General features: G+C 43.8%; 1 protein-coding gene across 3 annotated transcripts in view; it reads right to left on the bottom strand.

Annotated features, from left to right (window-relative positions):
- Nucleotides 1–16,263, bottom strand: part of tafa5l (TAFA chemokine like family member 5, like) — a 38,171-nt gene that overhangs the window by 10,932 nt on the left and 10,976 nt on the right. For all 3 annotated transcript variants that reach the window (XM_084069273.1, XM_084069272.1, XM_084069274.1), the window contains exons 2-3: nucleotides 13,564–13,713; nucleotides 6,248–6,375 (exon numbers count right to left, since the gene is read on the bottom strand). In XM_084069273.1, the coding sequence (XP_083925399.1) occupies nucleotides 6,248–6,375; nucleotides 13,564–13,713 (278 nt within the window). The remainder of the gene's footprint in view (nucleotides 1–6,247; nucleotides 6,376–13,563; nucleotides 13,714–16,263) is intronic.

Genomic DNA, 16,263 nt, shown 5'->3' with positions numbered 1-16,263 from the left:
AACCTCTGTCCTGGTATTTTAATTCATTTTAAAAATGGTGAACATTTCTCTGAGGACCTCCATTCCTAAGAGGTACAGATTAACAATGGCAGACTGTGTTGGAAGTCAGGAAGCTCAGGGGGACACTGGTGACCACGCATTCCACCCAAATCCTTTCAGGGTGTTATTATCTCGGGGTAATACATGACCTACTTTTAATTTTCATTGTGAATTTGTGGCACCGGTTACTTAATTAACAGCAACTGAAATTGAAAAAGCTAATTCAATTTGTAGACCACACACACACTGCACATGCTCCTCTTGATGTGAATTTATATTTAACCAGGTTGCCCAAATGAAATCATGAATTCCTGTCAAATGTGACGTCCCTTACAGTATGAAACCTATTCAGAACAGGCAGCCAGACTTTACACAAAAGAGTAGTTGGAATTCATTTAAAAATGTAAACATATAACCTGGTAGTTTGGTGCAAACTAAAAATCTGTCCATTTATAATTTTGGCACATGTTTTTATCGTATCAAAATGACCACAGAATGTTTAAATCCCAGGATACCTTTCTCAGTATAGTTGAACAGACAATGACAAGAGATTCTTGCCGTTAGCGAATAACTGTCAACAAACTGTGTGGTTAGCGTGAAAATTAAACTCGAGTTTTGTAAAGCAGTTGCAGTATGACCTGTTCAATCCTTTCTATGAGATGAACGTTTCAATTTTATATAGTGTAGTGGTAATGAAGTTGTGGTTGCTATTCACATCTACAGTACTACTTGCAGTTCAGTGTGATATGTTGCCTGTATGTACGTAAGTACAAAAGTAACTGTGTAAGTACTGTACAGTAGGCATTTGAAAGCTATGCAATATTGCGAACAGAACCGCGTTGCCTACACATTAGCTTTGTTTTATATAAAATGTTTTTTTTCCTTTTTCTTTTCTCTTTCTTTTTTACAAATACTAGTACAGCAAAGTACTGATAGAATAAAATATCTGCATTTATTTTTGGTAAATTATTTTGAGATTTTTACTACTTTCTTAACCACTTAATACCTATATTTAGTTGACAGGGGTCCCCTGCCTTTTTGTCATTTTTGACTATTTTGAAAAAATATTTTAAAATGTTTTTCAAAAGAGTAAAAAATGCCCAAAAAGTTAAAGGCATAAGGCGGCGTGCAAGATAGGGCCCCAAATCTCTTTGCTCCAGAACAGGCACGGCACGCTAGGGTTCATGTGGTTAAATCACATAATTAAAGCCAGGAAATATCTATACCTCTGCCAATTATATTATATTAACCTCACTTTAAATATGGCCGTAGGCCAAGCTGGGTAGAGCACCATTTGTATGTACAGAATGTCTTCCCTTCCCCTCAAATGTAGACCAATCACAGCTCATGCTCTCTTAGTTACACCTTACCTTCCAACATACAACATCTTTCCTGTGAAGCACCCAACGAGGTGTAGACTGTCACCACACTATGATACCGTCGCTGTCGGCCAGAAAACTCACCACGTAAATCTTTTCCATTATAATTAATTTTATACTTAGTTGTATGACAGTTTTGCATAAAGCTGGTGAAAATAGACGACCGAGAACCTCACAATGCATCACCATGTGAGCTTGCAAATCTGCTGTTTTTGCTGTACATTTGTGTATAGATAGATGTAGATAGTAGTAACAAAGGCTTGTGACTCCGCCGAACAGCGATGATATGAATACACAGCAGCTAGGTCGTATAGAGCGGCTTTAACACTGAGATAAAAGCTTGTGATTTGTATGCCTTCATTCACAATCTGCACATAGTCTATCGATAACAAAAGGATTGGACAGGGAGGCCACGCCGTTATTAGACTCTCTATCTGTTCTTGCTGTATTAAGCAATTTCAGGACATGTTGTTCGGGACTCTGAATTTGTATTAATATTCCCATTCGTTTTATAAATTGTCTCACACTATTAGTCAGAATGTGGTCTTTCCCATGAGGGGACAATGTGTCTGGCAGCTTTTACCACACATTTCTTCAGCTGCCCTGAGGAAACCTTACACAAGGACCTACGTCTGTAGGAAGCTCAGAGCACCCAGAGGCAGTGGTATGGGGTGGAAGCACACACAGGTCCCAGCGGCTTTACTGCCTCTTGTTTCTCCAACATTTGCTTCTTGTTCAACAAAATGGCTGAATTGCACCTGCTGACCAGCCCCAACATGAACAGCTACCATACATACCCCAGTCTTCTGTCTTTTTCTGTTAAGCCTGACTTGCAGCCTACATAGCGGTCACTGCAGTGTGACTGCCTAAATTACTAGGACCTTTGATCCGAATGTATTTCACAGCTCTAATAGCAGTGGTGGTTACGTGCAATTATATGTAAATTCAGAGGAATAATGTCACTATAGTTCACAGCGGAAATATACTCAGAATTACATGTACCGTACATAAACTCCCTCACAGGTCTTTCCCAGGTCCACATTGCTGTCACGTACACATACAGCACTATATTAAAAGTACTGTATGTTCTGTAGAGTCACATGCAAATGAGACAGAGAGTGAAAATCATTTCTGAACATAAACTAGAGCAGGTGTCACAGTTAAACACATATGGAAGCTTGTATGTTCCATTAACCACTTAAACGCGGTATACTTTGACGTACATCAAAAAGCGAAAATAGCACATCTACCAGCTCACAACACATCACATCGCAATGTGCTGTGACCTTGTAGATCTGCTATTTTTGTAGAACGTTTTCCTACTAGTGTTTTCCTGTTTTTGCCAAATGTTCGCTTATTATGACATGTCCAGAATAAGGATGCTAGGGTTCACGTGGTTAAAATGAATTGTAATCTTGGTGACTTGACTGTACTCCATTGTTGTACTCCTCTGTTCTCTGCTCAAGGCTAGCCTACCATAGGCCTTGCTAGATTTGACTCAAATACCAACGCAACGTATTCTCACATCTACGCTCATCATATTTCGTACCTTTGGCGTCCAATGCTGACGCAGAGGATGCCCTTTCGCGTACCATGGTACGCGAAAGTACAACTCGGACAGCACTGAATCGACCGCGCGGCCATCGCACGTGGCGTGCCAATAATAGTTTCTGTACATTTACAGGCAGTCACCACCAGGCCATTGACAACCCCAGGCTGTCAAGTACATCAAACAACCAACATTTCCAAATCCATTTAGATCTAGGAGATAAACGGCTCCATTGGTGACTGTGTCTCTTTCATGTTCCCTGTGAGGAGAGACTTCATTAGAAATCTCTCTGGTCTGGCAGATTATCAACAGAAGGATATAAAGGAATTCTGGCCATATGAAACATGACTTGAGTGTTACTAGCTTGTCATAGACATTATAATATTACAGTAGAGGTCATTGCATAGGTGTGTGTCTGTCTGACAAATATTATTTCATACATTTGTGATGTATGAACAACAGGTGAACAACAGCAAACAAAATGTATGTGTGTTGTTTGTTTTTCAACACACCTTAATTTGGTTTAAAAAACAACAGCAGCAATAAAACAAATACAAATGCACCACTGCAGCTATTCAGTTCCACTCCAGGCAACACAACAGCTGAGCAACAGCATCGCAATTATGTAATGTGAGTAATTTGCCCCCGGCTACTGTCAAGTGTTGTCTCAGGGACATAAGTTGCACGTGAAATCTTCAGTGACAGTGTGATTCAATTACAGAACCTGCATTTCATGAAACAAAGCTCCCTCTTCCCTGTAAAGAAACTGTTGCTGTGGTGTCCGTGTGGCACGGGGGTACATTTCCTTACCACCATCTTCGAGATTTTCTCTGGTGCCTCTAGCTTGGCCGGGCGTTCCATGCAAACACTATTGGCCATGTTCGAGGGTGGTTAGACGGGCGGACAGGGCGATCTCTTTCGCTGCACTAGTGACTCCTAGCTTGCCTGTTCAGTTGGGAGCTGAACTGTGAAGAATGTGCTATAGTCCTCCCGGTGAAACTTCTCGATGCCAGGGGAAAGAAGCAGACTGGTAAAAATAATAAAATTATATACACTTACACAAGCTTCAAACTGAAAAGAATTAATTAAGCACTGTGTCGGAGATGTCTCTCACACAGCGCCTTCGCCTTCGCGTTCCCTCCTGAAACTAAAAGTAAGGGTCAGCAGCGACAAGGGACTACAGTGCACGGGGAATTGGGAATTTACATAATGACTAAATTGGTTGAAAAGGGGAAAAAGAAAAAAAGAAGAAACTCTTGCAGCATAGAACATCATTTCAGGGAGCTGCCTAGTCTCTTCCATAAGTCAAGAAGCGTTTTTAGCCGGGTTTGTTTTAATTTGCACTCGCGGCACTCGTGTGGCAAAGGCCAATGCTACAGCGTTCACTCACCGGGCTGTGCGCTACTGATGTGATCTACTGCACTCCACTTTCATCTTGACCGCGTTGTCGACCATTCACCTCAGCGACTGCCCTCCTCTTCACACCCATAAACAATTAGGCCTCTTGTGCGACCGCGGCAATCCATATCTACAAACATTGGATGTCCAGACACCCTCGGAGCACACCGCCAGTTTGAATGCGGTCCCAAGACGAGACAGCCCACAATCAGGTTTGCAGCACCAAACCTAACCCCCCCCCCCCCCTTCCCATCGGGCTCTCCACCCAGGAGAATATCATATTTGAACCTTTCAGCGGCTCACTAGTGAAGACAAATTGCCAGCTTGTTTGGGGGGCCTCTCGAGAGTGATTCATATTAATGGCTGCCTGGCAATGGGAGCGGGCTGCATATGCAAACTCCATTAGCGGGTTAGCCTGGAGTGTGTGACCTGGCAGTGCCACCGCTAGCAACACACCCCAGAGGGGGGGAGGGAGCGCAGAATTTAGAACGAGTTGCAGGTGCAGGGGGAAAGTGTGCGTGAAGTAAGTGAGTGTGTGTGTGTGTGTGTGTGTGTGTGTGTGTGTGTGTGTGTGATGACAGGGAGTCACAAAGATGAGGACCTACATGCAGGCACATACAGTACACACACAGATGGGCAGGCACAATCTGCGCTTGCGCGCACACACACACACACACAATATACAAAGTGCTTGGCTGATTGCCTAACTGCAGCTTGTCGCTTGCTCAATTCTCTCTCTCTCTCTCTCTCTCTCTCTCTCTCTCTCTCTCTCTCTCTCTCTCTCTCTCTCTGAGTCTGATCAATCCTCTTTATAGATTTCTCATTTTCATCCATCTTGTGGAATGTGCTTCCCTCTCATTACAGGTCCTTACAGTACAACAAATGTCTCTTCTCCTTAGCTGCCAAGTCTCGCCCCCTTCCAAACAAACAAAACACAACACAACAAAACAAAACCAAAGTAAACAAACACACACACACACACACAAAGCCCCAAACAAACATCGCTTACAATTAACTTCTCCAAAAGCCCTTCACTGAAAGCCAATGGCGGGTATGCAGCGTAATCGGCATTTTTTAAATAAATGTATTGATCTTTTAAAAATCTATTTACCAAGCTGTAAACACAAACAGCGCAGTGGCAACGCAAGCATGAAATCTGGCACAGCGGCGGGGGGTGTGGAGGGAGAGAGAAGAGAGAAAGAGAGAATAAGAGAGGCTGAAACTCATCAGACTCAGTCACTGGCTGACCCCTGACACCGTGTACCTGACAATGAGCTCTCTGTCCCTACTGTCACCGCACACTGACCGCTGACACCAACACACTCTGTCTGCGCTGTCTCCCTGTCTCTATAGGTTACTTACTGTCTATTCTGCTTATTCCTTCACTCACCGCCCCACACTCTCTCTCCCTCCCTCCCTCAACCTCAGGTGAACCTCGTTGGACTGCAGGTGAAACCGCCAGCCAGGAATATAATTTAAAAAAAGCCGTCCTCAATGCCCTCGTCGGGTTTTTAAGTTGCTGAACACGTCGTGCGGTGGGCCTGGCTGTGTGTTGACGGGATCGAGCGATGTCACGCTCTGATCCACTGAATGCAGAGCGCGTGGTTCACCTGTGAGGAGAGCGCAACATTTTTTGCCCCCCCCCCCCCCCCCCCCCCCCCCCTCGTCTGACACTAGCTGAGACCCCCCACACACACGCACACACAGTAGACACAGTCTGCATGGTTAACATGTTAACCACGGAAGCCCTTTTCGTACAACAAATAGTGAAAATAGCAACATGAGCTTGTACAGTAGATCTGCTATTTATTTTATTTACAGTGGGGGGGGGGGGGGGGGCAGGACCCCAGGTAACACTGGAAACTGGGAAACACTGGATTACCGTGACGGTCTTGATGCGTCCGCTGCCTCTGGTGCAGGTCCAGCCCGATCGGTTGAAAAGGAGGCCGCACGCCTCGCCCTCCAGGCAGGGAGCCATCTCACACCACTGACGACTCCTCACGATGCGCGCTGTGGGTAGACAGAGGCATGCAGGGCAAATTAAGGCGATATAACCTCTTAAACCCTATAGCGTCCATATTGTGGTGTGGGAGGAGGATTGGGGGGCACATTTGGAAAAAAAACAATTTCGGAGGGTCCTAGACCAATCCTACCAAAGCTTTGACCGACATTTTTTGGGGAAAACTTAACTTAAAATCAAACACAAATAACTTTTTTTGAGAAGAACATTTTACTTTAATTATGCAAAGAACAAGCAAACAAGTAACATTTGACTTCATTTAACCACTTAAGCCCTATTCAAACATGTTCAAAAATAAACTTTTGAAAAGTCTCACCTGCAATGACATCCCCAAAACTAGGGACACCAGGGTTACAGTGGTTAAAAATCAGTACGCATCGGCTGCATAATTGCAGATACCGATGTCATCAAAAAGGTCAAATAATGGCAGGTATATCGACCAGAGCGATACATCAGTCGGGCTCTATAGGCAGGCCATCAAAAACAGATGGACTTGCTTTGATTTCTATCTGAAGTTTATTTGTCTGCAGTGGCTGGAGTGACAGACTCTCGTTTCCTCTCACTCTCTCTGTAATTTGTTCGTGCGTGACACTGGATTAGCATTCGCCCCGTAGTCCACGCTGATAAGCACTGATTGTTCTTTGCACAGTGCGGCAAAGCAACACTCAAAAGGTTATCTGCTCTCTGTGGACCTGGCCGCAGCCGCCCGCCGTGCTCCCGTCTGCCCAGCCATCCCTCGGGTGTGCAGCGAGGGAAAAATTGAAAGAGAGGGACTGAGGTTTGTTCGAAGGGCCATGCTGAGAGCCGGGGGGGGGGGGACTGAGAGAGAGAGAGGGAAAAAGAGAGAGAGGGGGGAGACCTGGTGACATTTCGCCGTAAGGTAACCCTGGAACAAACCTTGTTAACACTCTGTCATTTGAAATAGGTCCTTGGAGTCAGACCCTGGCACTGCTATGCCATAAAGACATGTCATCCAGTGAGATTTATTGAGCCTTGCGAACAGCGGTCACATGTATGTACGAACACACACACACACACACACACACACACACACACACACACACACACACACACACACACACACACACACACACACACACACACACACACACACACACACACACACACACACACACACACACACACACACACACACACACACACACACACACAATTACAGCTCATAGATAGGAGGCCATTTCCCCTCAGCAAATAATGGATACTGTTGACACACATGAAGAAGGCATTCTGTCCCCGTACATGGAAATGAGGGTATGGAGTCCATGTTGACTCCCCTCCTTTACATGAAGAAGACGGCATAAACAAGACACCCACATCCCCCACCGCACCCCGTCCCCCACAACACATACAGCTAGATTTCAAGACATCATTATTTGTGGTCGGCGCTGCCCGTTGATTCCACTGACAAGCGGTGGTCGGGCGAGCGCGACCCCGCTACTGACACAGCAGCCCGCCGCGGTGAATTCCATTGTCACAGCCATCCGTCAGGCGCAACAAAGCGTAGATTTATCAGTCACTTGCAGATGTAGTTTTGAGTGCATTACGGGGGCTGGCAAAACTCAATTTCCAGGGGCACGGAATAAAAGCTGAGTAGGCAAAGCAGAGGGAGTGCTGACTAACGGCAGAGTGCATCAGCCCACCCACCAAGGCTAGTGGAGCTTGGCTAAAATAAAATGCATTCTTCATCCACTGCTTCTGCTGCCCGTGGCTCTAGATACTGTTATATGGAACCCACACTTGTTAGTATTTTTATTTATTTATTCAATGCCATCTACGTATGAAGATTTTACTTGATCAGTGTTGGCTGGTGGATTACATGCGTTCAAGCAGAATGCGCTCAATGTAGCTGTATAATGCTGCTGTTAAGTTTTCATTTCAGCCCATGTCGAAACTAATTTGCTTTTGTGCGTACTGTACACACACACACACACACACACACACACACACACACACACACACACACACACACACACACACACACACACACATCTAGAGATTTTCCATTTAGCATCTCATTCAGTCTTGCGGAAAGAAATGACCGTCATCATGTTATCATGTGTCATTATGTTTTATAAGATACGGTGTCATTATAATACCTCTATGAGGTTGCTGAAATGCTCGGCTGATGCAAACAGCTGAGTTGCTGGATGGAATGTAAATCTATACAGTATATCTTTTTACCCCCCCCATCATTTCGGCTTTTTTGCACAATTTCGCTGAGTTTGGTGCAACTAAAGACCTGTCCCTCCAGGAGGGATGGCCGTTTTAAGCCCTATAGTGAATCTGCTATTTTCGAAACATTTTGAAGAATGTTTGAAATATATATTTTTTTAAAGTAGGGCTATGACATGACGCAAGCAACGCCTATTGCGGTGGGGAGAGAGAAGAAGTTGTGTATGGTAAATGGTGCAATTATTTAGCGCCTTTATCAATGTGCATGACATTCACCCATTCACACACACACTCCGATGGCGGTGGAAACCATGCAAGGCGCCAACCTGCTCATCGGGAGCAGTTAGGGGTTCAGTGTCTTACTCAAGGACACTTCGACAGTAAAGGTGGCTGCATGCTACCATTTCAGCTGATAACCCTTTCACCATTTAGGTGAAAACGTTTTCACCTGAAAGGTCATAGTCGGGTGATGGCTCTCTGCTGCGCTCTGTTCCGTGTCTCCCCTGTTTCACAACACTGTTCACGACGTGCCTGTGAAACCAAGGGGACCGCCCACCCAACTTCTAGACCAATCAGAGCGCCAGGGTGATTTCTGTTAGTAAAAACAGAGAGATGAGTCGGGGTGAGCGGTGACTCGCCTATCACCGCGGGTCAGTGACGTCATGTTGTAGTTTTCCAACCACCGTGGTGAGAGGGGAGAGGATCACCTAAAAGCGGAGTATGCGTCCAATTCCGTTTACCCATTCAATCCGGGAAAGCATCTCTGTCATTTTAAATGTATTTGGCTATTCAAAAATAGCAGATACACAAGCTCATAGCGCTATGAGCTTGTAGATCTACTATTTTTTAAGAATTGAGGAAATGTCTGCAAGTCTTTGAATATATATTTTTAAAGCGAACATTTGTAAAATATTTTGTTCAGGGACCTCCAGAAGCTAAAAATGTTGTTTCAAAAAATATGTATTCAAAGATTTGCACAAATGTTCAAGATTTTTCAAAAATAGCAGACCTGCAAGCTCGTAGCGCGGCACTCGGTGCCGCGCTATGAGCTTATAGACCTGTCCAGACATTTGGGGCAACTCTGGCTGCTGCAGGGCACCTGGGTGGCCTGTCCAGATAGACAGATGCCGGCCGTGTCGGATTTCCACCCAGAGGCTGTGGACAGCAGCCCGGGGATGTCAGCTGCCCAGGTCCCAGCAGTATATACTGTATATAGAGACTCGCCTGTCACTGTCTTTGGCCCGTCCACCAGATCACACATGTGTCTCAGCGAAAAGCATGCCAACCAAGCCCGGGCTGTCCCGGTCCCAGCCTGGCACGGCCTGAGGGGCCAGAGAGGACTGGGCGAGCATACGCTTGCATTGGTGACACTTAAGTTAAAGGTCGGGTCTATAATGCGCTAAAATCTCAATTATAATGCATTATAATGCACTTGCAAGGCTATAACACTCGTTATAAATGCTCATAATTATGCATAACAACTTACTGTATAAACAGGTTTATGAGATATTCAAAGTGCTGGTCATAATGCATTATAACCTCAGCAGAACAGCTTGTTATAACTACCATAACTTAATTAGTTATGAAGTGTCTTTGTAATTAAAAAGTAAGTAAAAGTACCTCAAAATTGTACTTAAGGTAGGGTAAGTGATTTACTTTGGTTAAAATAAGTGTTAAATAGCTCTATATTCTGATAGTACTCATTGCTATAGAGTGTTTGTTCAGTAAAAGGAGTCTCCCATGTCTCTCCAGCTCTTTATTAAACAGAAAAGGCATTTTCAGTGCTCTCTCCTGATTGGCTTAAATGTTGTCACCTACCTGAAAATGTACTATATTCTGTTTACTAAAGAGCTGGAGAGACCCCTGTGACAGAACAAATGCTCTGTAGCAATGATTACTATCAGAATATAGTACTTTAACCTTTTTGACAAAAAAAAACAGAAAACAATATCACATACCCTACCTTTAAGTACAGGGCTTGAGTAAATGCACTAGTAAAGTAACAGTAGTTACTTTACACCACTGTACGCATGTGACCACAGCAGCATGAGAACGTAGGAGGAAGACAAAGAGAGAAGGGGGGGGGGGGGGGGGGGTTGCGGTGGAGAGGATGATAAGGGTATAAGATAGAGGGATGTGCAAGAGAGGAAGAGTGGGAGTAGAAACCGAGGCAGAGAGAGAGAGAGAGAGAGAGCGCTGGAGAAAGACGAAGCTTGCAGCTGTAGATACATCTTGCTGCATGCAGACTCTCTTCATATTAGCTGTCGAGCTTTATATGGCTGTGGTGGCATGGCAACAGTGGGCCAAGGAGAGAGCGACAAAGAGAGAGAGAGAGAGAGAGAGAGATAGGGGGAGAGAGAGAGAGACAGAAAGGGAGTGAGAGAGGGGAGAGAGAAGACGGAGAGAGAGAGACAGACAGACAGACAGACAGAAGGGGGAGAGAAATCAGGCGAGGAGAGGAGATTACAATGAGAGGCGGGAGATGAGCGGGAGATGAGCAAGAAAAAGCCCATAATCCCCCTGTGTATTCAGACTTAATCAGCACAATAGCAACACACCTCGCCACAAAAACGAGAGGCTAAAAGCCAGCAACACCTAACGGAAGCCCTGGCAAGACCAAGGTCTTGTTTTATACAGTATAACACTGAATTTATTTGTCTTTTAATGTAAACGGCGCAAGCAATGCCAGTTAGTCGGCTTGAAAAGCAGTGGTGGAAAAAGTACTCAATTGTTTTACAAGTTACAACAAGTAAAAGTCCGGAATTCAAAATGTACTTGATTAAAAGTACAAAAGTATTGGTATCAAACTGTACTTAAAGTACCATGAGTAAAAGTACTCATTATGCAGAAGTTCCCTTTACACAAGTTTTCAAATGTATAATTTTTTTTTAAAGCCTTTGAAAATAGCAAAAAGTACAATATTTGTAGTGGAGTAGAAGTTGAAGTACTGAAAATTGTAAATACTCAAATAAAGTAAAAATACTTCACAATTGTACTTCGTAAAAGTACAGTACTTGAGTAAATGTACTTTAGTTACTTTACACCACTGTTGAAAAGAATTTTACATATGAAACGGATCCACTCCAATCGCACAGGCAGCTGACTGAAAAGAGTCAAAGTTAGCGAGGCGTTTGGAAACCTTCAAACACCTCAACTCAACTCAACTTCATTGTCACACCACAGGTTTATAGGTGTAAAGAAGTGGGTGAAATTCTTTGTCGTACAAGCTCCATCATTACAGTTTCACGCTGATAGGCGGAACTCTTTGTTCACAGCAGGGAGAATATTTTGTGGACACGCTACTGCTGATGCAGCTCCAGCTACACTCCGTAAGTGTTATGTCCGAGAGGTAAATGCAATTATGTCTGAAGTACAATAAAGATGGCGGCGCATCTAGGGTGCGATCCGGTGTACTGTCTGCTTCAAATAACTTTACTGACGTTGGCAACCAGTAGGTGTACCCGACACCAGGGTCTACATTTCTCAATGGAAGAGTAGGGAGACCAACTCTAACCACTGCAGATGTGCTAGTTTTATTGTATTAACATACTCAAAATGGCATTTTATTCATTAAAATAAGTTCTGGATTGTACCTTTAAATGAGCTCTAATATATCATGCAGATTATCACAGGGTGTTTGAGAGCTGTTTCATTTGAGAGCCCTTTCCTGAATAAGCGCCGAAGTAATATCCAGAGGACACTCAGCCTTTGCTGTGATAATAAGAGCAAAATTACTAAGATGAATAAGTGAAGGATACAAGCGGGACTGTGTACTTTTCAAGTAAGAAAAAAGAAAAAAGAAAAAAAGGCTACAAGGGAGAAAGGGGAATTCTAATCAAAATGGAGCTTTAAAAAAATGCATTATCCTTCCGAAGGCATATCTGCTTTATTAAATGGAGACACAGGAACGAGGTGGTTGGGAACCATTTCAGGTCAATTAAATTTGTGCCAGCGTGGCGTGCGTAATAATTAGGGTGAGCCTCCAGGATGCCCTGATGGTAAATACCTGCTGAGCCGTAAAGCTCTGAGACAGCATCTTTATAGGGGGACCATTGAAGGTGCTTAGGTGCAGTATGGGTGAAATTCTGTAGCGACGGACAAGTTTTCAGTTGTCAGCGACCTGGCGGCGGAGCTTGCCAACATTCAGGCCCTGTCTTTAATGCACTGGCTATTAATGGAGCGTACTGGGGGAAGGCAGGCTGGGCAGCCAGTAATAATCAATCTCTTGCCAGTGTAATCATAGTTCTCTCTTAGTTAATTGTGTCTGTTGAGTGTTACAGTCCGCTTGTCTGCCGAGTCAGAGAGCAAGAGAGCGAGAGAGCGAGAGCGAGAGCGAGAGAGAGAGAGAGAGAGCGAGAGAGAGGGAGAGGGAGAGAGAGAGAGAGGTGTTAATTTAACTGGGATTGTAAAATTGGACCTGCAAGGGCCTTGAGATACACAATGCCATTGAGCGTTTGGATTTGGCAAACCCTCCCATGTCGTGTCGTTCCTCTCCTGCTGCAGAGCCGTAGCATTCCGCATACACTGGAGTCAGCATATGGCAATTACTGCACAGTAGAGTTTGCTCGGCTGGTAATGTCTTCACGATTTTAAAACCACAAGTTAAATCCCTGTGTTGCGCTGGGACAAAATCTATTGTCCACGCCGTATGCAAAACAGAGCGGGCCCAACTCACGGGCCTCAACCTCGGACCAAGTCAAAAACGCATGACAAATGAGTTTATGCCCAGCTCCAGAGCAGCGATGCAGTGGTAAGCAGTTCGTTAAACACTTTCAACCAGGTGTCCCCATTTTGGGCATTTTATAAATCGGCGAACATGTTCAGAAACACAAAATTAAAAAAAAAGATTCAAAAAATGTTCAAAAATAGCGATTGTAGCAGATCTACAAGGCAGCTCACAACGCTTCACGATGCGACATGTTGTGAGGTTGTAGATTGTCTGTTTTTAGGTGGTTAACAGATAGTGATCATTATTACACACTCACCGTCGACACATGCCGGACGGGCCCGCGTGGTGCCTGCAATCTGGCCTCTCCGGCAGGCGCAGCGGGCCGTCTGCCGGGCGATGGTACGTCTGGGCATGCTGCTGTCTCGGTTCAGCATCACTATCTCACAGGTGCCCACCGCCAACTGGCCTGGCAAAGGGGAACAAAGCACATCACATTACCATAAAAAAAAGGCCACAGCAAAACAAATTACAAAAGCTGTTGTTGTTCATAGTCCAAAGCACACACGCAATCCCGTGGTGTTTGTTGGAAATAAAGATAATTTGCTGACGTCTGCTCCCACCAATCAAAACGATACCTTGGCGGAGGTGACCTGTAACGGCTTCGTAGCACGGCAGCCTTTAACCCATTGAGACCGGGAACGCATCTCTGTAATTTTAGTCTTTGGCTATTCAAAAAATAGCAGATATACAAGCTCATAGCGCGGCACCGAGTGCCACGCTATGAGCTTGTAGATCTCCTATTTTTTTTAAATCGTGAAAATGTGTGCAAATCTTTGAATATATATATATTTTTAAAGCGAACATTTTTAACTCAAACCTTTGCTTCTGGGGATTCTACAAATGTCTCCTAAATCCTAACAGTTTTTTGAAAAAAACATATGTTGCTATAATATGGTGGTGCTCAAACTTTTTCATGTCAAGGACCCCCAAAATGATATGTATTTGGCTGCGGACCACCATCTCACAATATTTTGTTCCAGGGACCCCCAGTAGCAAAGATTTTAGTTAAAAATGTTCGCTTTAAGAAATATATATTCAAAGATTTGCTCACATTTTCACGATTAAAAAAAATAGCAGATCTACAAGCTCATAGCGCGGCACTCGGCTATTTTTGAATAGCCAAATAGCCAAAAAAAATCTCAAACCAAGGCGTTCTCGGTCTTAATGGGTTAAACCAAGTCAGCTGAAACATCAAGGCCATGGGAAGTGGACACACTTTCTTTTAAATATGCTCCATGGTGGCTGTGCACAGAATTACTTCAGAGTTCTCGAGACATTACAAATTGATGCATAACTCCAGGGCGACGGCATTCTGGTTTATTCGTTTTCTTGTTTTCTTTTTCCTATTTCTCCTTTCTGCGAAATGAAAAGTCAGAATGGATACCTCTAAATTAATTACCCATATTTAAGTAACCCACATGGGTATTTCAACATCAAATGTGCTGTTTGGCAAATAGTGTTTTATCATCACTAAAAACATCAGAGAGGGTGCATTTTTCCTCATCACCTCATGCCTGGGGAGCAAAGAGCCTGTGAAAAATCACTTTCAAACTTTTGCCTCAAATTCTTTAGACAAATAATCCAATTTGAGTTATATCCGTGTGAAAAATTGAGAGAATCCCCAAACTATTTAAGTTGGATGAGAGAGAGAACTTTTTCTGTAACACCCGGGAGAACATTCGCCAAGGAAATAATCACTTTGCTCATTTCAGAAATGTACACCTGTAATTACTCTTAAAGCAAGGTTGAACTACTCCGAAGGTTAAAAGTTTAGTTCTTCTGGCCCCTGCTTTCTTGGCTCAACAGCTTTCCGCTCCATCCAGAAACTGCAGATCCAAGCATTTAGACGGTATAATGATCAGTATTATCTGGTCAATAGTCTCCTCACACACACAGCTGAGTCAGAGGAACACACACAGCTCAGGAAACATCCCAGCCCTATGGGAAAACAACGCAATGTGCTGTAGCGTCAACAATTGCAACATTGTTTCATTGCCTGAACTGAACATAATGATACCTACAGTATGCATGGAGACCTATGGATGGCCTCATCAACATTAAATAATAAGTGGTTTTGTTGAGGTGGCGTACTGTAAAACACCTGGGATAATTGTAGCTTTTTATTTACACTGACCCTGTCCACAACGCACATTACTACTCTGAATGTATTAACTGTTATACTGTATTAACCCTCTTGTTTTCTAAAACAGTAGCTCTATTCAGGGCACACTTTTATCTACCTTGGGGGTTAAAGGCCTACTTTCCTCACACACTTGACAGAAAAACAGTTTTATGTATATTTTTTCTATACCAATTACTGACAAAAGTTACAGACTGGCTTCATGTCGAAGTGTCCTTGAGCAAGACACTTAACGTAACTGTTCCCGATGAGCATGGTTTCCTCCACTGTCTGTGTGTGAATGGGTGAATGTAATGCACATTGTAAACCACTTTGGAGATATATATATATATACCTAAGACGTATTCGAAAGAGACATCTTACTTCATCTCAGCTGACTTGATCTGACCTCAATTTGAACTCTGTGGTTGACACATTTAATTCACATAAAAGAAGCATTTAATTAAGAAATACAAAACCGGTGTGCATGAACTACGGTCTACTGTCCATGTTTGCCACAAATGCAATTATCTCATAAAGCAGAAACTGTGTATCACGTTCAAACACTTCAAAAATCTAAAGAGTCATTTAGTCATGAATGAAAGCAGACAAGACGTTGAAGCGAGGCGGAATGCATTTGAAGTGCAAGGTCAAAACTTCCCAGCAACTGAGAGGGCACACATTTGTACACTTTCAGAGTCACGTTAACACTGAGGATTTGACTGTGCATCTAGTGAGGCTCCACTGGCGCTCACTGATTTAGGAATTTCAACAGCGGCGTCTTAAAATACCCACAATCTTTGAAGGTGACGCACATCTTGCCACCCCCCCCCTCCC

This window comes from Gymnoscopelus microlampas (assembly GCF_963454915.1).
Source record: "Gymnoscopelus microlampas genome assembly, chromosome: 10".
NCBI lineage: Eukaryota > Metazoa > Chordata > Actinopteri > Myctophiformes > Myctophidae > Gymnoscopelus > Gymnoscopelus microlampas.
Note: the sequence above shows the minus strand (reverse complement) of the source record. Positions and strands in the feature narration are given on the sequence as shown.